Raw genomic sequence first — 22,034 nt, 5'->3', positions numbered from 1 at the left:
GGGTTACTGTGATTTTCGTTTTTTAAATGTATTCTTTCAGAATAAAATCCTCCTTTTTCTTTAAATAGCCTATATTCATCCAGTGCAACATGAACAGGAATTCAATTTAATACAACTATATGTATTCCTGCAGCAGCTCACCACTCGTCAACACACATAATAGATACAGCAGAAGAAGAAAGAAAAACACTGTTATGACAAAGCTAAAAAACAAACAGTGGAAGGCTTTAAGTTTATAAAACTATAATTGGAAATAATAACAATGTGACCTTTTTGACCTTTATGACTTTTCAATATTAACCTACACCATTACAGACTGCTGTGTTTTTAGCCTCCCACTATATATAATACTGTGACTACTTGACTCACACAGGAGGAAATGAGGCCTGTGTTTGGAGGCACATACACACACACGCACGCACACACACACACCCACACACACAGAGAGAGAGAGAGAGAGGCAGGTCCTGTCTGCTTGTCATCATCAGCAGTGACAGGAAGCGTCTGTCGCTGCTCGTTTTTCATGTCGTGGTGTTGAATGTTTTATTTGAGCAGCTGCCAAATGTTTTAATCGTACTTCTTAGAAGAAGAGAAAAACTGTAACGCTGACGGTTTATTTAATTGTTTATCTCATGCGTACAACCTCTGTTAGTTGGTGTGTTTGAAGAGTTATTACAAAAGATAAACTTGTCAAAAGAATATTTAATTTTTCAGAGCTGGAAATGACTTCTGGAGGTTTGGGCTTCACAGAGGGCCTAGGTCAAGACATCAGCCAGGAGGAGTTGGACTTCTCCGACCTGTTTCTGTATAATCCACCTGGGGAGGACTTCCCTGTCGGCTGTGATAAAGGTGTGTATGCAGTATTGTTCTGCTTTTACAGAGACTTAACATAATATCTCCTTTCCATTTACATTATGTTCTTTTCTTAGTATGTTTTTTTATTATTATCGTATAAAAATGTTTTTTTGCAGTTTGTATTTAGCAGTGAAGTAGGCTAAACTGAAGTGGGATTTCCATCAGTGAGTACTGCTGTCAAGTACTGATGTTATTCTGTAATCCTCCTCTTTCACTGTCATTAGGAAGAGGGGAAACCAACTACACCCTTCTTTTTGTTTAAACTATTAACCTTTGAAACACAGAAAGTGTCTTTATCACGGTTTAATGGAGTTAAAATTCACACAAAAATGTGTTTTCCTTCTTGTTACTTCACCTGGAGGTTTGAGCTTCACTGTGCAGAATGATGTATCCCTCCTGTTGTCTTCGGGTCAAATTGACCCGAAGACAACAGGAGGGTTAAGAAGGCGTGGATGTCATTTTAAGAATTTTTAATGAGTTAATTGAATGTTTTTGTGCAACAAAAACTTATCTGACACAAATTATTATGACATGAAGGAGCATGTTTACTTAAAACATGGGATCTATACGTTATCTATAGTTATAGTATTGTAGTAGTCTTTGGACGTGTGTGCACAAATTAATCCTTTCTTTGGTTATTGACAGATGACTCAGGTGCTCTCCTCCAGGACGACATCCAGCCTCCTCTGCTGGTGGTCGACCATCACGCTGCGTACATCTCCAGCTCCAACCAGCCTGCCTCCAGTCAGGACCCCTCCTCTCACAGCCCCACCACAGAAAACCTGTCAGGGGCTGTGTTCGAGTCCCTGGGGCTGGCGTCGAGACCGGGGACCATCCCTGCTCCTAGCCCCAGGATTGAGATCACTCCGTCGGGGGACTCCCTCAGCTCTCAGACCCTGGAGCCGAGCCCTGGCACCAAAGCTCTGGGGGGCTACAGGGAGTGTGTGAGCCCTGCCAGCAGCAACTCCTCCACGGGCTGGCCTGTAGATTCATACTCTCCTTTGGCTTCGCCGTGTGTCTCCCCTTCTAATGGAAGCGGCTGTGGCATTGGGTTGTCCAACTTGGACCTCCAGGGCATCCACACGTCTTCTGCCCACTCCTCTCCAGGAGCCTCGCCTCGCAACAGCATCACGGACGAGACCTATCTCCTGCCCCAGCACCAGCACACCGCCTCACCGCTCCCCCACCAACGCTCCCGCTCTGTCTCGCCGCATGGAAAGCGCTCCTATGACCAGACCCACTCCTGTCAGGGGGGTACTCCTATCAAGCAGCGCTCCCGGAGCCCCAGCCCCATCCCCATCCCCATCCCCATCATCCCCTCGCTCCATGAGCAGCAGGGGCCCTACTACCTCCACCAATACCAGGCCCAAGCGGAGTTCCATCCCCAAGCTCAGGCCTCTTCCCCGGGCCTGGAGGAGGTGCTGAACAGTCTCAGCTCCAGTCTGCCCAGAGCGATGCCTTCTGCAGTGGTGCGAGATGCACACGGGCATTCGCAGAGACAGGACTGTGTGTATGGAGAGGGGTATGACTGGGCCTTGGAGCAGGAGAGGATGGGCAGGGCAGGAGCCGAAGTCAAGCCCGAAACCTTCTATATGCTCCCCGTGTGGCCTCATCCAGTCCATCACGGAGCACTCGGGTGTGTTGTTTGTCCCTTGTTAATACTTACAGATACTTTATCTCTTTCTTAATGGAAGCATTATTTGACAATGATGAGATAAAATGTGAACAAGTTTTTGACATTTGGGGATTTTAATGGTTTGTCTTCGGTTACACATTCCCCTCTTATTGTCCTTCTCTCTCTCTCTCTCTAGTGGTCTCTCCGTGGCTCCACTCCCGTCTTTAGAGTGGCCGCTGCCCAGTCAGTCCGGTCAGTACGAGCTTCTCATCCAGCAAGAGCCCAGATCTCACCACAGAGCTCACTATGAGACGGAGGGCAGCCGCGGAGCTGTAAAGACACCTAACGGAGGGCATCCGGAAGTTCAGGTACTTTTTTGGGGTGGGGTGTGCAAAGACGGAAAAGCAAGCCAAACAAAAAAACGATCACACACTTCCCATCTGTGTCACTGCTGGTTTTGAAAAAGATAAATGAAGTAGGAGGAGAGATTGTAAATACAGGGTGGTATTTCCTGGATGATGTGTTTATGTAAAGCCGACAGCCATGCAAATGAATGAAAGAGCCTCACGTCACGACTCCCACATGGAAAATGATTAGGACACGCTCTGTTTCAAATTGCTAAAAGATACACTAATATCAGGTGCATTGATATATCATGCCACTATTGGTTCATGGTTCTGCTTCATTTACTGCTCTGGTGTGTTAATTAATAAGCCCCTACTGTTGGTTTTCCTGGCAGTGATGCACAAACGGACTATGCAAATCAGTGTTCTTGCTATGCCAGTTAGACGGTGACCTGTGAAATCATCCCCGCAGGGAAAATAGATTTATTGTGCATTGTAAATTTGCAAACCATGGACGTTAATGGTATTATGGTTCATTTAATTCAGTGTGAAGCATGCATTTAATCGCCTTTGTTGCCCTCACTAGCTCCACGGGTACCAAGGCACAGCTCCACTGGGGCTGCAGGTCTTCATAGGAACAGCCGACGAGAGGATCCTGAAACCCCACGCCTTCTACCAGGTGCACCGCATCACCGGGAAGACCGTCACCACACCCAGCATGGAGAGGATGATGAACGGCACCAAAGTGTTGGAGATCCCTTTGGAGCCAAAGAACCACATGAGAGTGGTGTGAGTAGCACAGACACACTGTGGCACACATCTTATTAAGCAATCTTCTGTGGTGGTTCTGTGTTTCCTCTCCCAGAGTTACAGATGCAGAGATACATTAAAATGAGTTGCCAGGACGGAGCCATCTGTTGTTTTGGGGTTTTCTATTGATAAAGTTTAGATGTTTTGTGTGCTAATTGCTCTTTTCTTTATAACCTCACACATGGTGGCTATTGCTGCTCATGCTAGCTGCAAGTTTTTTTTAAATTTTTTGCTCCCAACAAGTGGCGGAAACATAAAACGCATCATTTCCTGTGTGCCAGAGAGTTTTTCCAAGAAAGCCTACCACACAGCGTGTTCACAGCAACAACAAAACCCAGCTTTGATGAACTTGACGTATGATGAATCACTGAAAAAGGGGGGATTTTTTTTTATCAAAATGACACAGAACTACGTTATAACTGAATAATTGAAACTAACCATAGTTTGTCTGTGTGAACAGAAACTTTGCACAGTCACGAGCATTTTGGCCCAATTTCAGAACACTTTCTTTTTCATCTCATCTGTCTTTTCTAACATTTCACAGAATTGACTGTGTAGGAATCCTGAAGTTGAGAAATGCCGACATTGAGCTGAGGAACGGCGAGACGGACATTGGACGAAAAAACACACGTGTGCGCCTGGTGTTCCGTGTCCACATTCCTCAACCTGGTGGACAGCTCCTGTCTCTTCAAGCTGCCTCTCATGCTATTGAATGCTGTAAGGAGCGTTTCATTCCTGATAAGCTGAATTTAGCTTCCTATCGCTGGGTCCTGACATCTTGTATTGTAGTACTTTATCTTTAATCATTAAAACAACTGTTTATGTGTAAACATAATGCCTTTTTAAACAACTTATAGATGTGTATACATCTTTTTACAAATAGAATTCATAAGCAATAAAACAAACCTTCAATTAATTCAATGCGCTATAGCTGTACTTGGTCTGGTATGACCAGTAGCTGATGGGGATTAATGTTAGATCGTTATTGAAGTGTTGCTGTCAAGTTTACTAACTTTATGACTCTTCATAACTTGTGCAACTGTTACAGTATGTTTGATCATTCAGTGTTACCACCCAACTGTCACTCATGCAAGGTTACGTAGGCTGGCTTTAATTTGAATGTTCGCTAGTAGTCAATATTGTAATTCTGGATTTTGATTATCAGATATCTTACTAGCCAACTGCCATCTTTCCACCAGATGTTATCTGATCTCTGTCTGGTCTTTCATAGAGCTGTGTCTCCCTGTTTCCTCAGCCCAACGCTCAGCTCAGGAGCTCCCTGCAGTCGAGAGACAGGACCTGGACCGATGCTCAGTACTTGGCGGTCAACAAATGGTCCTCACTGGACAGAATTTCACATCCGACTCCAAAGTGATATTCTCAGAGAAGACACAAGGTGAGGAAGACACATTTTTTAATCAGTAATCATATGATGTTAAGTAGCCTCTAATCCATTTTAAGAGGTACTAAAGATGAGCCGCGACATATAGTAATACAGGATTGCACTTAAAAGAATCTGTGAAATGGGCTTATTCACTTTCTTGCTGAGAGTTAGATGAGAAAATTGAGAGTGGTAGCACATATGCAAATAAATTCCCAAATGTTGAACTACTCCTTTAACACATCCTGTTGTGTGTCTAGTCATTATGAACACTCTTGATTTGTGTGTTATGTTAACTTGTGATTGTTTCGTCTGTGGCCGCCTCCCGATATCCTGCTTGGGCGTATCCACCTACTCGTATAGTATTTGTATTTTCAGAGTATTTGCATATCGCCCGGGAAACATCAACTTTCAGTGACGCACATCTTCCTTCAGCCCCCACTTTTAACGCTGACAAAATGAGCCTTTGGTTTTAAACTTTTACTGGAGGTGACAACTTTTATTTATTTCTAAATGGAAATGTCTCACCTCGTTACTGCTCCCCCTGCCCACACAACATTTGACATTGGGTTACGTGGTGTGAGAGCGGGATGGGTACAGTTGACTGCATGTAAAGCCTCCCTGTTGCTTGGCGTGGGGTTTTATGTAACAGGATGTGGTTTGACAGACTGATAAAGATTCAGACCCAGAGCAGAGGCTTTGTGTTTTTTTTTTCTTGTTCAATGCGTGGGTAGAAAACAGAAACAGCAGGTAAAACTGAGGTGGGAAAGAACACTAAAGCAGACATTGGCCTACTGTAAGAGAGAAACCTGCTTTCCACTGTCTGTCTATTTTAAATTAAAGAAATGATCGACATCATCTCATTTCTTCTAAATGTATCTTTTCATATATAGTAGTAACATTGTGGTAAATTTGCTTTCATCTGAGAGTTAGATATGAAAATCAGTACCACTCATATCTGTCAGGCAAATATAAGCCTGCAGCCAGTTAGCTTAGCTTAGCACAAAGACTGGAAACAAGGGGAAACAGCTAGCCAAAGGAAACAAAATTGGCCTACCAGCACCTCTAAAGCCCAGAGCCCCCATAAAAAACAAAATTTGTTATTTTTACACATTGTTTTTTTTGTGTGAGCCATTTCTAGTTTTTATGCTAAGCTAAATTTGGTTAGCACTGCCGCCTAACAGCAGGAGGGTCGCAGGTTCAGACTTGGCTTGGGGCCCTTCTGATGTCCTCCCGGTGTTAGCGTGGGTTTTCGCCGGGTTCTCCGGCTTCCTCTCATAGTCTAAAGACATGCAGGTTAGGTTAATTGTTGACTCTAAACTGCCAGTAGGTGTGAATGTGAGCGTGAATGGTTGTGCGTCTCTTTGTGTCAGCCCTGTGATAGTCTGGCGACCTGTCTAGGGCGCGTTCACCCAATGTCTGCTGGCATCGGCTCCAGACCCCCCGTGACCCTGAATAGGATAAGCGGTAACAGATAATGGATGGATAAACTAACTAGCCGCTGTCTGCAGCTACATATTTCCTACACAGACATGAGAGTGGTATCGACCTTCTCATCTAACTCTTGTCAAGAAAGCTGTTAAGGGTATTTCCCAAAAATGTCAAACCACCGCTCCTCTGCTTTAATGCATGTACACTTTACTCCCTCTGCTTTCAGATGGACAGCAAATCTGGGAGGTGGAGGCCACTGTGGACAGAGACAAAACACAAGCTGTGAGTTAACTTCTATGTATCTGCATGGACACATGCAATAAGGCTGTAGCATATGCGATGTACTTTTTGTAGATACATTAAACCAACATTGTCTGTTACAAATTCACATAAACAGAAAGCAAAACACAAAGCCTATGACCACACATGACATGCTGCTACGCATATGTTTCAAAGAGTTTTAATTCTGATACTGACTTTGATTTGAAACACACAAGCGAGAGTTTTGGGGCAGCCCACGCGTCTCTGTTTCAACATGATAGTTTATCAGAAGAGTGATCTTTTTTTCTGTTGTGTTTCTAGAACATGCTTTTTGTCGAGGTCCCTCCGTATCGAAACCGGACCATTTCACACCCGGCCAAAGTCAACTTCTACGTCATCAATGGGAAGAAGAAACGCAGTCAGCCTCAGCACTTCCTCTACACTCCTGTGACAGGTATATACTGTAAATCTGTCAGACATCTCAGCTCTGTCATTACAGGAAGAAGAAGGGTACCTTGAATGTTCAACGTAAGGGGACTGAAAGGTCATCATTGTTGTCGCTCTCACCTCTATCGGACAAACATCACACACACAAACAAACCTCACGCTGAAAGACACACACACTTAACGTGCATTTAGACCTTTGCTTTTACACTGATATCAGTTATAAGTGCACTGTGTAGGATTTGGCGGCATCTAGCGATGAGGTTGCAAATTGCAACCAACTGAAACTTCTCCCGTGTGCCAAGCGTGTAGAAGAACTGTGGTGGCCGACACAAAAATGTGGAAACACGAATGGCTCTCCCTAGAGCCAGTGTTTGGTTTGTCCGTTCTGGGCTACTGTAGAAACATGGTCATATGTAGATACGAGGGGCTCATTCTAAGCTAACGAAAACACGTTGATTCTTATTTTCAGGTGATTATACACTAAAGAAAACATAGTTATTAATATTATATTCCATTTCTGGCAATAGATCCCCTTAATTCTTGCGCACTGTTCCTTTAATGAAGACAAAAACATAAAGCAAATATTAATCAGGTCAGCCATCCCTTGCTTAAATCAAACTTACAAACAGGAAATAGCAACACTTAAATCAGATTAGATCTAACCACTATGCACTATGCTTCTTTCTATGATCCTCACTTTACACAAATGTGCTTTGTGACCGATATACTGCAGCCAGCCACCAGGGGGCAATCAAGATGTTTTGGCTTCACTTTTGGGGAGCTGTCATGTCGTCCATCTTTATATATAGTCTATGTTCTGTACTTGTACTCTTCTCAGTGAGCTAATGAATGACCTACATTGATTCCTCTCACCTTTTCTTTTCTTTTTTTATTAGCCATTAAAGCAGAACCACTGGATGACTACCAGTTGAATTCGTACATCTACTCAGACAATCAGTCCCTGTCTGGCCTGTCAATGAAGTCACTCTACCATCACCTGGAGCAGGAGGGCAATCTTCAAGCCTTGAATGTTTCTCCATCAATGTACCACCTAACCACTGTAGACCCCAGATCCCATGTGCTAATCCCGGATCCACTGGACGACCAACCAGTTTATTACCAGGCCAGGGCCAGCACTCTGATCAACAACCCCATGCTGTACCATGCTGCAAACCAACGTTACAGCAACTGTGGCACTGCCCTCCTCGGTGGTTCCCCGATGACCTCCCACCCGACCTCCACTCCCAGCCAGTGCGTCAGTGCCAGGACCCCTGTGGGCAAACTGGGCGAAGGTCCTCAGGGTGGTGATTCGTACAAGGCCTGTTTGGTGTCAAGACATCAGGATTTTGTGCAGACAGCACTGCCACTGGGAAAGTCACCACCCTCAAGATACATCCAAGGTGAAGCTCAAGGAAAGGCTGGAAGCCGAGTGGAGCCTCTGACCCAGATCAGCTCTGGTAGAGGAAACCATGAGGAACGAGCTCCAGAGAGGGTCACAGTCAAACAAGAGAACCTCCGTTATGCTTACCTGGAGGATGGTGAGTATTTCTTTTAAATACTGTTTTCTTAAAGGAGTCAATATGCTTCCAATGAAGTGCTGGTCGGATTGTTGAACAGTTCCTGAATCCTCCCCTATTCTCAGATCTTTGCAGGGTTTAAACTAGGAGTGGGCAGATCGATCAGAAAATGTCGACACTGGCGATACCTACGTGTCGCTTTGAAGATCAATTCTAGCGCCAATGAGATCGATACAGAAAAGGGATCAGTTTCTCTCTTCTACACCCATTTGTATTTCATCAAGGAGTAGACCTGTCTGTGCAAACAGTGTTCAGTTGCACCGTTTGCTTCTCACTGCACGCAGCTTACCGCAGCACGCACCCCTAGAGTGACTAGACACTCTGAGTCCGACAGACACATGATTGCTGAAGAAAGAGGAGCATGTTTGGAGCTATTTTTCATGTTTGCACATTCAATTTACAATAATAAAAAAACATATTTTTGTACATACAACATTAATGTACATAAGCCGCTTTTAATTATAAAAAGTATTGGTAGTGGTATCAATAGCGGCGATTTTGGCCCTGTATTACTTGGTATCGGAAACCAAATTTTATGGTACCGCCCACCCCTAGTTTAAACGTCTCTCTTAAAGGAACAGTGTGTAACATTTTGGGGGATCTTACGTGTGTAATCGCCTAAAACTAACAATCGGTGTGTTTTCGTTAGCTTCGAATGAGCCCTTCGTATCTACATAGGGAGCGGGTTCTCTTCACAGTCAGCCATGTTGTTCCACCATGTTTCTACAGTAGCCCAGAACGGACAAACCAAACACTGGCTGTAGAGAGAGTCTTTTGCGTTTTTACATTACCTGAAGGTCACCATAGTTCTCCGACACGCTTGTGAAACTGCAGTAACATGAGTCACAGAGTGCAAAACCGTGGTACCGCCACTTCCGTTGCTCCTTAAGTAGTGTTATTATCGTAAGGATGGCATCTGAGTGAGGCGAACGGCGTTATCACGGTTTTGCACTCTGCGACTCACTTTACCGCAGTTTTGAAAAGGGAGGGGTGAGCGGAGGGGTACTCAGTTGGTTGCAATCTGCAACCACACCAGTAGATGTCACCAAATCCTACAAACTGTACCTTTAAGCACTTGTTTTTCACTCTTCAAATGATTACTTTTGTCATGTTTCGTGTACACAAATGAGTGCAACACTACGAATGCCTTTGAGGAGCAACTGATCAAAAGTGTATGTTGTTATCCCCATTTGAACAATAATCACATCTTGCGCCTCTCTTTGGTTGTTCTGAACAGCTAAAATTTTCGGATAACAGGTTGTATTAACTAGTTTGTTTCAAACGTACCCCAGCATTAATCAGTGAGTCTTTATGTTCTGTATTTCAAAGTGGAATATTTTGCGCATATAACTGTGTTGAGGGAACATTGGTGACACATTTACATTATCTCTCAATTAATCAGTAACTCAGGGTCTGAGCCTCGTCTGTTTGGACGCTAACAGATCTGTGTCTATCTCTGCTTCAGCTTTTGGGGTTTCCTTGACGAGCCAAACTATCGCTGACACGTTTAGATGAGTTGTAGATACTGCATTATTGCATTATTTGCTTCAGCCAAACTAATTAGTAAACGGGGAATATAACATGCAAACTGAGGGAGGGGTAATTGTGGTCTGGTCTGCAAATACATACAAGCACATTGCAACGCTTGCAAATCCTGCATTGTGGTTTGTGTCGGGCCTTTCTTTCCACTTTCCTGTCTTCTGTTTCAGTCTCACTCTCACTCACACACAACCGAGAATACACGCTACACTTGTCAAAGCCTCCTGCGCATGCTCAGTTTCAATTTGAATAAATCGAATACAACTTGTTTATGATTCCTGATGTATTAGAGCATGATGAGGGAGAAATAAGCAATTCCATCATGAACTAAAGAGAGAATAAGTCACGTACCCTGACCTTGTTTGCTGTGGGGTAAAGTTTCTGTATACAGAAACAGGAAGTTCATTGTATAGGCAAATACATGCAGACACACCTGTGGTTTGAAAAAAAAAACAGCAATGCCCTTTGTTCTGGTCTATACATACAGACGGAAAGTTTAGGTAACTACAACAATCTGTGTTACTGTTTGATCAGCAGCATATTAACCAAAATACACTACTGTGTTTGTGTTATTTATATTTGTTATTGTTTCTTGAGATTATATTTAATATGGATAGTATTCTTATTCTTTCTGTCAAAAGAGTCATGTGCAACAACCGTGCTTATTTTTTTATCAGGAAAGAGATCATTAATCAGTCCAGAAACCGTTGTAGATAAATCATCACGTCATCACTTCAGAGATTGCAAGTCATCACTGGACTGGATGTATGAAATTAGAATATTTCTGGGGACTCTCTGGGGTCTTAAACCACAAACCACAACGTCCCCGGTTCAAGTCCTGACAGGGGGGCTTTGTTGCTCTCCTCCTTCTTTTCCTGCTCTCTAATAAAAGCATAAAATGACCCCAAATATCTGACTTTGGCGACACCTGCTGGTAGTATTAAAAACAAAACAGCATAATCCCCGGATCCTCCAGCAAGTTAAACAAGTAACTTGACGATGAATGAGGTGACCCCAGTTATGACAGGATTTGTCTTTTATTTTTTCACAATCATAATTAAAAAGAAATCTACACCAGGGGGCTTAAAATACAAAACAAATTAATATCAGAATCAGAAACGGTTTTATTGCCAAGAAGGTTTGCACATACTGTACAAGGAATTTGTCTTATTGATCTGGTGCATAACAATAAACACAGTGCAAAAGTCAAGAGACAGACCATAAAATAGAAGAAATAACAATAGAAAATATTGGGAAATGAGTAAAATCATGTTTTTTTAAAGTGAAAGAACTGTAGATTTTTGTGCAGGAATATGCAATAAATGGACATGGACGTACAAAAGTTCACAGTATTAATATGTAACATTAAGAATACAAGATGAATTCATTTACATAAAATAAGCATCTCGTCTTGGTTTATTGCAGCGTAGTTGTGAATACTAAATTTGCTCACCCTCGTTTGTAATGTTTTTCAGTGAATGACATCATAAGAAGAGACATGACAGGCCACGATGGAGAGTGATCCTGGAGGCCACGTCCATCAGATTGAGCATAATATGTAAAATATAAAATCCTGATTGTCTCGAAGGAAGATTGTACTTACTTACTTTCTTGTATTTGCAATAAAGAAAACTGGATTGGTGGTAGACATTTAAGGCAAACAATAGAAACTGATCCACTTTAGGCTTATATTTTGACTTAAGACTTTTTAGCCTTAGCATGTGTCATACTTATACTGTGTATCTATTGTGTTTTTATTTTAACCTGTTTCACTTCTAATTATTCATATATTTGTACAATTGCTCTTTGTAGGCATGTATAAAATATTTTATATTAAATAAATTCTGTTTATATGAATCAGTGTGTTTTGCATTAAGAGCAGGAATGGACTGAAGAGTTGAACAAATATTTTCAATTAACACACAAAAACTCCTTTTGTTTTTTAAATTGCATTTCTTGAAATGAAGCAAAATTTCTGCTACCATTATCAAGTTTATTTAATATATAATTTCTAAGGTGAAAAATATAATCTATTTTCTGAAAAAAATCTCACTTCTGTAGAAGCAGTTTGTCTTATGATGACTAACAAACTGAGGTCTAACAAAATAGGTCAAATCAATAATACAGAAATACTTAGTGTATTACACAAAGCTAAATATTAAAATTGAAACTTACTTAGAAAGTACTGACACTGAAGAATCAAATTGTTGATGCAACACTGTGTTAGCATCCGTTTAATGTCTAAATACCTCAGCTTTGGAAGAATTATTCTGATCCTTTAGTAAAAGTAGCAATACCTCACTGAAAATACTCCACTACAAGTAAAAGTCCTGCATTCAAAGCCAAGAATGAACTTAAAGTATGAAAAGTAAAAGAATTCATTATGCAGTAAAATGTTCCCTGTCAGTGTTTCACTATTATATATATGATGTTTTGTGATTAATATTACTGCTGCATTAATGTGTATGATGCATTTTACTGCTGTAGATGTTTAAGGTTGTGCTAATTTTAACTCCTTTATACACTGTTCAGTAGTTTAATCTACAGCAATGCATCATATTCTATAAGAGCATCATATGTTTGTAGCGTCGCTGTTCTCTAAAATGTCAACTTTTCATGAGCTCAGAAAAACAGCCCTGTTTTTAGGTTTTAGGTGACGATGCATTTTCCAGCTGATCTAAGATAATTTTTAAATAGTTTATTTAAGTAGGAGAATTTGATCAATTAAAAGGAACACAAAGTCCTTCAGTTTATAAGAAAAAAATTCAAATCACCAAATTTGGAGATGCGGTTTTCACTGAACAGGAAGGCTATGAAAGAAAATATAATCTGAAAAGTAACTAAAGCTGTCAGACAAATGTAGTGGAGTAAAAAAGTACAATATTTGCCTCTAAGATGTAGTGGAGTAGCATAAAATGGAGATGCTCAAGTAAAGTTCAAGTACTTTAATATTGAAACGGAAGTAGGCCTACAACTTCAGTAAATATAGGCCAACACTGGTAACCAGGCTACTAGCTATAACTGTGAGATTGTAAGAGTATGTGTATTTCCGTCTATGGGGTGGATTTGTGGAATGGGTTAGGTGATGGGTTGAAGCGGAGTAAAAAAATATAAATCACTTTAAAAAGCTTTACAAAAAAGATATTTTTGGGAGGTATATGGTTGAGGGAGAGTTGTGTTAAGGGTTGCGTTAAGGGTTGGTTTATATCTTATTTTTAACTCCGGATGGATAAGTGGGTTGTAAATAAACTTGTGATGCTGTTCATATATTTAATTTGGGATGTAAATAAATCTGTGATAGTGTATATATTATATTATATTATCATTCTATGATATATGAGTTATTAGAGGAGAAGTGAGAAAGGGGTAGGGAAATATAAGTTTCACTTCCACCTACTCCTTTTCGGACGCAATTACTCTTGTTTTGTTTGTTATTATTTTGTATCTGTTTTTATTTATTTTTATGTTCGAAATAAAGTCTTTCATTCATTCATTAAAGATAAATACCATAAAAGGTTAAATAAATAAATAAAACCATAAATAAAGTAACCTATTTGTATGTATTGAACACTTGCCTAATGATGTAAAGCTATATATAATAAAACACTAGAGGGCGACATCTTCAAAACAATCACACACCGTGTCGGAAGTGGACCACAGATTAATTTCGTCACTTCCGGTAAACTGATGTTTCTTTTTCCTCCCTTTGTGAGCTCAATATGTGAATGTTATTATCCTGGTAAAGACAAGAGAAGAGTGAAGTGTTCCCGGCACTGGTAAGCTTCTTCTTCCACAAACTCAGCTCATGCACAGAGTGATCTTAAATCTGTGCTCTGAGTTAATCATGTAGGTTATCTGCACTGCTGTGCTACCTTGTAAACGATCCGTAGCTGCATGGCAATGTGTCCTAGTTGTGTCTATCAATCAGCATGTACAGGAAAGTTAAATGTTTCATTTTATCGGCATGACTATATGACAGCACAATATATCATTTGATTGCATTTCCATGTGTCTTTTGCTATAAGTTAACTAACTGTTTATAGTGTTAGTGGGGGATATATATATATATATATATATATATATATATATATATATATATATATACACACACCCATACACCACATAGATAGATGGATAGATAGATGGATAGATAGTAACTTTATTGATCTTGAGGGAAATTAAAGTTTCCAGCATCACAGTTCCATAGTGCAAAACATGTTAGTAAAAAGACAGTAAAAAAGTTAGTAGTGCAAAGTGCACAAAAATATACCAGATATAAAAATACAAGGAGATGAAGAAAACTGTTAAAACTGAATATAGTGCAGGGTAACAGCTGATACAGGACTATTAAACAAGTGAATATAGTGCAGAGTAACAGCTGTGATACAGGACTATTAAACAAGTGAATATAGTGCAGAGTAACAGCTGATACAGGACTATTAAACAAGTGAATATAGTGCAGGGTAACAGCTGATACAGGACTATTAAACAAGTGAATATAGTGCAGGGAAACAGCTGATACAGGACTATTAAACAAGTGAATATAGTGCAGAGTAACAGCTGTGATACAGGACTATTAAACAAGTGAATATAGTGCAGAGTAACAGCAGATACAGGACTATTAAACAAGTGAATATAGTGCAGAGTAACAGCTGTGATACAGGACTATTAAACAAGTGAATATAGTGCAGGGTAACAGCTGATACAGGACTATTAAACAAGTGAATATAGTGCAGGGAAACAGCTGATACAGGACTATTAAACAAGTGAATATAGTGCAGAGTAACAGCTGTGATACAGGACTATTAAACAAGTGAATATAGTGCAGAGTAACAGCAGATACAGGACTATTAAACAAGTGAATATAGTGCAGGGTAACAGCAGATACAGGACTATTAAACAAGTGAATATAGTGCAGGGTAACAGCAGATACAGGACTATTAAACAAGTGAATATAGTGCAGGGTAACAGCTGATACAGGACTATTAAACAAGTGAATATAGTGCAGAGTAACAGCTGATACAGGACTATTAAACAAGTGAATATAGTGCAGAGTAACAGCAGATACAGGACTATTAAACAAGTGAATATAGTGCAGGGTAACAGCAGATACAGGACTATTAAACAAGTGAATATAGTGCAGGGTAACAGCTGATACAGGACTATTAAACAAGTGAATATAGTGCAGAGTAACAGCTGATACAGGACTATTAAACAAGTGAATATAGTGCAGGGTAACAGCTGATACAGGACTATTAAACAAGTGAATATAGTGCAGAAGAGACTGTTAAAAATGTGTATAGTGCATAGTGTGGGTGGGGGATATATACACACACACACACAACACTTTTTGGGATCACTGACATACAGTATATATATATATATTTCTAAATCTTTATAAGTTATACCCGGTTGCAGAATTTTTTTAGAACAGTTTCAGATTTGAAGTGGACCGTTGTACCCTTTTAGAGCAGGTGTTCCTCATCATGCCCTGTGTAACATAGATATAAAGATTAAATGTTTATCTCTTAAGGTAAATGACATTCCGACTTTTGACATTTCTCATATTATTTTTTATATGGATAGTTTACAATCATCCATTTCTGACATGATTCATACGATCATTATTATGGGTAAATATTGTTTTAATTGTAGCAAGTGGAGAAAAAGTAAGACCTCCTTTGTTTGGTTTATAAATTATCTCAAATATTTGTTTTCTTCACTTTAAAAGATGAAGTCGTGGGGAAATATCTCGTTTCCTAATGTTTTGTTTTATGCCCCTTATTTTTTAAGTTCTTGCTCCTCCTTTTTTTTGTTCTTATCTATGCTTAGTGATTTAGAAATTACTGTTTATTTTTTAATTTCTATACATCATTTTACATAAATCCCCCTTATCTTATTTTAATTTATTTTGACACCATTTATTGCATTATATTAAAAAGTATGCATTCTCTGCAATATCTAGTATGTTCTTTAGTGTGTGTTCAATAAAAAAATGATTGTATATTTTGTTTTATATATATATATTTATATATGTTATCTTCCTGCTAACCGTAGCCCTGGTGTTTGCACAGATAGGTGCACTGAAGAATAACAGACCAAACAGCCAATCAGCAGCAGCATGTCTGTAGATCTGGACCTGTCCCCTCCAGAGGTCCCTGAGCCCACCTTCCTAGAAAGCCTACTGCGCTATGGACTGTTTCTGGGTGCCATCTTCCAGCTCATCTGCATCCTGGCTGTCCTCATCCCCACATCTAAGGGATATGAACAGGTGGGTAGACACCAAAGGAAGGAGAGGAGCAGGTCTTGTGTTGAAGTCTGTCTCCCTCCCGTTCGAAACAGTGTTTCCCGTGATGTTGTGGCTAGGGTGTAGGTTAGGTTATGGTGCCATAGAGATAAGTATTCAGGGATTAGGGATACGTTTTGGGTTCAGGGGAAACACAAATCAATATGGAAACCGACACCACACTTACAGTGATAAAAACATCACTGTACACAATATTCTTCACCTGATGATTTGAATCATTTACTTTCACATGCACTTTTTCATGAGATTTTCTTTTTTATTAACAAGAAATAATGTTGAGAAATAAGGGATTCATATGTAACATATGTTGAACCCAAAATGTCACATCTACATTCTGCAGATTTTAATCCACTTTGCTATCAGGACCCATATTGTCATTTCTACGTGTGGGCGGCAGTATCTCAGTCCATAGGGACTTGGCTTGGGACCCCGGAGGGTCGCTGATTCAAGTCCCTGTATGGACCAAGTACTGAGTGTGAACTGGTCGCTGGAGAGATGCCAGCTCAAGGGCACCACTGCCAAGGTGCCCTTGAGCAAGGCACCAAACACCCAACTGCTGGGGCAGGCCCCTCGCTCTGAAATCTCTCCATTAATGCATGAGGTCCTGTTTGTGCATGTGTGTATTTCGGGCCTGTGTGTCCTATGTACTATGTAAATATAACAGAGTGAAAAAAATGTATTTCCCCTCGGGATTAAAAAAGTGCCTTTCTTATTCTAATCACACTGAATCACCTTATTATTGTATTTGAAACGTTGAATCTAGATGCGTGCAGTAATTTCGTCTGGAACCAGGTTAGTGTCAGCCATTAGCTCAAATGAATGGCTTGGTTATACTCAAGGAATAATCCCACTCAGATTTCTTATCTGTTATCTATCTCAAGCCTTATTCAGACTTCTTGTGAGGGGTTTTTTCTCAGTAAAAAAAAAAAGTTTGAATTGATTATCAATGTGACAGTAAAAAAAAAACATTTTGGTATGCAGCTAAATATTATTTTTCACAACAAATGACAATGAGTATACAATTACACAAGTATTTCTCACAAAATACCTGAAATGTAAGAATTACATTTTTCCAAGTTTTCAGGAGTAGTTGACATGTAAGTAATATATCACTGAAAGATTGAATGTTCTGTTATGTAATGGTTTTCACTTCAAAAGGGGTGCAACACAGTACTCTATGGTGGCTACATCTGAAGTCAAAATAATACAGTCAGAAACATTTGCAGTGTGGAACAGCTGCTGATAGCATGACTAGGAAAATAGTTTAATTTCCTTTATGTTTTTCCATCTTGCTTGACAGATCTGCAGGTTCTGCAATAACACCATGTTGTAGAATAAATCTTGCAGAATCTTAGCATTCAGACAATCTTCCTGTAATAAAGAGAAACCAGACATCAGTTAGAAAGAGTAGTGCACACAAATCTTAGTTTTGAATGTCCGTGAAGCCGGAGCCACTGAGAGCTACTCCTACAATCCCCATACTAACTGCTGTCAGGAGAGATTATTTATAGACAAGAGCAATTAAATTCACTCTCTAATTATTCTATTTTCAGACACTGTTATCAGATGCACCGATTACTCTCCACAGTATGTCGCCATTTCATCCTTTACAGCAGCCAGCATTGCCATACAAAAGACAGAAACAGTGCTGACAGAGGGATGGTGTTGAAACACGTCTGAATTTCTTTTGTTTGATGTTTGTGTGTATTTGTGCTCCAAAAAAATCTCAGGTAATTAAATTCAACCGTCCATTTAATTGAGACAAATTTACACAGAGTCTGAGCAATCTGGAGTGATGAAAAATTACTAACCCCCCTATGCACAGAATATTGTATAAAGCACACTGTGTCATTAAAAGATTTACTTGGAAAATAATAACATGGCAAATACTGTATGTGTGAGTGTCAGACAGCACAAGCATCATCCAAATACATCTTCACAGTTATATAATCATGCTTAGCAGTCGTGTATTTTCACACCATATTTAAAATGACTCAGAGGATTTCTTTTGAGATTACAGGGTGGTTAACATTTCCTGTGTTTGCTCTACAGGAGGAGACCGAGTCCACCGATGGCAGGGGGACTGAGCAGATGAAGAAACCTAAAGGACTGGCTCCACAGATTCGACAGAAACCAAAGAAAGAGAGCAAAAAGAAGCGATAGACACTGCTGTGTGTGTGCGTGTGCGTGTTTCCGGTTTGTGTGAATGCGTGTGTGAAGTCATCAGTGAGTCATCATTGGCAGTTACCAATACAATTATCACCACAGGTATATGAAACACTAATGTCGTATTACGACAATACAAAATGATGTGCATTTAATTTGATACACTTGAGAATGACCTTTAACCATGTGTCCTTCACAGTCAACAAACACTATTACTAAGAGCAAATTGGCCTGACGTTTGCTTATTATTCATGCAGCTACAAATTTTATTGGACAAATTGTTTTGCATTTATTTTATTTTATGAATATCATTGATTGAATTGTGTTTGGATTTCAACATACGAATAAATTCATGATGTAGTCATTCACCTCAGCTGTTTATATTCATTGCTACATTTCTGTTTGGTTTAAATGAGTCAGAATGAGATCATGTCCTGTCTTTACTTTTTTTTGTGTGGAAGAATACATCATGACTTCCTTATAAAGCTACAGATTTGCTGCAGGATCTTTGTTTTTTTAAACATTTACATGATATTCAGACACCATTGATGATACCCGCAGTGGTTGTAGAATCCAAAATAAAAAAAAGATACGTCATAAGGGAAGATTAAGCCAGATAAGTAGGGCATAGTTTCATTTAATAAACACATTTAAGGAATTTAAAACTCTCACAGCAATATAGGCCTCAAAAAGACTGAACAAAGAAAACACTATATTTGTGCCTAATGGATGTGGAGCACCTGGCCAGTTTTGTTCAATATATTCACACTGAATACAAGATAAGATGAACCTTTATTAATCCCTGGAGGGAAATTTAGGTGTCAAAGCAGCAACATCAGCAAACAGAGTGAAACACAGGAGGAGTAAAGGTATACAGAAATTATAAAAACAATAAATAGAGATATAAAAGATACAGAGTGAATAGGTGAACATAGTGTGTACAGTCCATCAATAAAAAAAAATATATGTACAATAAATAAATGTAATATGTACATATGTAAAGTCCGCCAGTGGTTAGAGTCCAAGATGGTTGCAGATAGTGCATGTTTAATATGTATGTATTAATGTATATCTTAACATTATATTTGAGCAATATCAAATACTCAGTACTACTAATATAGATAGATATATAGATAGATAGATGGATAGATAGATAGATAGATGGATAGATGGATAGATAGATAGATAGATAGATAGATAGATAGATAGTAACTTTATTGATCCCGATTTCCAGCATCACAGTTCCATAGTGCAAAACATGTTAGTAAAGTACAAAGTACAAAACAATATACCAGATATAAAAATACAAGGAGATGAAGAAAACTGTTAAAACTGAATATATATACTGTATATCTTAACATTTTAATTTGAGCAATATCAAGTACTCAGTACTTCCTAAGCAATTTCCAAAGTTGTTGCCATCAAGTAGTTCCGGTCCTCATCCCTAGTAATTACAGAACACCTGTGAGGCCGCATAACCGTTAACCTAAGTTTAATATCAATGCGCCGACCTTAAGGTTACCATAGTAAAGTGTGTGTCGCTTAGCAACCGGTTCTGCTGCTAGCCATAGCAACGAAGCTATAATGTGGTACTAACTGGACGATACGTGAGATGTAAGTATATATGTGTCGTGTTATTGTAACTACTTTCATTTATAAAAAAAGCCTCTCAGTCGTGACTCCACTAGTATTTATTAGAGAAGCTAAACGGGGGTGTTTTGTTGTCGTGCCTTTTTTATTTCAAAATGACAGTATCCATAGTAACAGCAGACAACATCAAAAACATTTACATACAGAAGAAGCATAGCGAAAACATAAACAAAGAACTGTGCCAGACATAAAAGGACAACAGAAATGAAACAAAACAAACATAAAATAATAAAAAAAAAACACAATACAAATAAATAAATAAGTAGATAATAATAAAAAAAAGACCACGCGAGAGTATGACAATAATTTCACTTAAAAACATTAAAGATATTGCATACATTCATTGTTTTCATTGCTTTTTTGTTATGTGAGGAAGAAATTGTTCATAAATACAAAGAAATGAGGCCTTTTTTTGGTAAATTTACACTTCGCGAATATTAAAATTAAATTAAAGGTCCCATATTATAAAAAAGTGAGATTTTCATGTTTTTTTATTATAAAGCAGGTTTAAAGGGACTGTTTGTAACTTTTTAAGCGTATAAATGTAGCGGGTCGCCACACATGCGCGTTCGCATATGCGCGCTCGCGTGTGGCCGGAGCCTCATCTCCGCTGCCTGCTTACCTTCACTCAGACAGAGCGCGCGTGCTCGCGTACTCGCTCCACCTCTACTAGACGTGAACGCGCGCTCACTCCACACTGCAGAAGAGTTAGTTTAGCTCTGAGAATATCTAGTGAATGTACAGTGGACGTTTGTGCAGAAATAAATGCTGCAGCTCCTCCAGACCAACAGAGGTTTTCCGTGTCTTGTGAATTGACGGGGCTCCTCCATGTGTTGACATCTCGTTACCGACCGGGTGCTGGTGTCTCCCTGCGGCTGCCGGCTGCGGTCAGGAGGCGATAACGTAACTTGTTGAGGAGCCCCGCTGCCTGAGCCTGCGCTGAGGCACGAAAAGCCAACACTAGGATCAGCAGTGATTCATGTAGAGACCTTTGTCTGGTCAGCTAACATTACTGCCAAGCAGCTGAAATATAGAGTGATATTGTGGTTTTAGCTGACGTGTGTCGCCTCACTGTTTTGAGCGATGCTCGTCCATGTCTATTTAGAGCGAGCAAGCGCGAGCTCGACGCTGACTTTCGTTGATTTCAAGGCCACAGGTGTCGCTGTTAACAAGCATTTCTGAAAGTTACAAATAGTCCCTTTAAGTCCTAAATAAATACTGTGAAAGTATCGAAACACTCAATCCACAGGGAAATATACACACAGCCCGTATTCAGAAACTCTGCATTTGAAACAAGCTGTTAGGATTTCTGCCCATTTGTGATGTCACAAATATACAATATTTAGACCCTTGACACAATTTTAAACGTAACCATTCTAAATGTGTCACAGTTTATTCCTGGTTGCAGTGTATGTGAATGTCATCAGCTGACAGGAAGTACACATGGACCCAAGCTGTTGCCTAGCAACGCAGTTCTGTTGCAATTCTGTCAAAATGAGCTAAAACGGAGCGTTTCAGACAGACGGTAAATACAGGTATATTCAGGCTGAAAGTATGAGGAAAATAAAAATTTGTTTGAACATTACAGCATGTAAACATGTTCTGGTAGAAACACAAAATACAAGTATGAACCTGAAAATGAGCATGATAT

The 22,034-nt window shown here is 39.7% G+C and overlaps 2 protein-coding genes across 3 annotated transcripts; both read left to right on the top strand.

Moving 5' to 3' along the window:
* The first annotated feature begins 400 nt into the window (after window positions 1-400).
* LOC119497150 (nuclear factor of activated T-cells, cytoplasmic 2) lies at window positions 401-12,117 on the top strand. Its single transcript, XM_037785050.1, has 10 exons — window positions 401-849; window positions 1,501-2,491; window positions 2,667-2,838; window positions 3,401-3,603; window positions 4,169-4,341; window positions 4,880-5,020; window positions 6,663-6,718; window positions 7,019-7,151; window positions 8,041-8,682; window positions 11,736-12,117. The coding sequence occupies exons 1-10, from the start codon at window positions 723-725 to the stop codon at window positions 11,780-11,782; spliced, it is 2,685 nt and encodes an 894-aa protein (XP_037640978.1). The 5' UTR covers window positions 401-722; the 3' UTR covers window positions 11,783-12,117.
* A 1,780-nt stretch (window positions 12,118-13,897) lies between these two features.
* manbal (mannosidase beta like) lies at window positions 13,898-19,106 on the top strand. Of its 2 annotated transcripts, none has more exons than XM_037785476.1 (3): window positions 13,898-14,036; window positions 16,335-16,531; window positions 18,620-19,106. In XM_037785476.1, the coding sequence occupies exons 2-3, from the start codon at window positions 16,382-16,384 to the stop codon at window positions 18,728-18,730; spliced, it is 261 nt and encodes an 86-aa protein (XP_037641404.1). In that variant the 5' UTR covers window positions 13,898-14,036; window positions 16,335-16,381; the 3' UTR covers window positions 18,731-19,106. The 2 variants fall into 2 exon arrangements, with proteins under 2 accessions (XP_037641404.1, XP_037641413.1); XM_037785485.1 differs by having other exon boundaries at window positions 13,929-14,036; window positions 16,318-16,531.
* Window positions 19,107-22,034: the final 2,928 nt, after the last annotated feature.

The sequence above is a fragment of the Sebastes umbrosus genome, chromosome 1 (genome assembly GCF_015220745.1).
Source record: "Sebastes umbrosus isolate fSebUmb1 chromosome 1, fSebUmb1.pri, whole genome shotgun sequence".
NCBI lineage: Eukaryota > Metazoa > Chordata > Actinopteri > Perciformes > Sebastidae > Sebastes > Sebastes umbrosus.
This window is presented reverse-complemented; position numbering and strand designations above follow the sequence as displayed.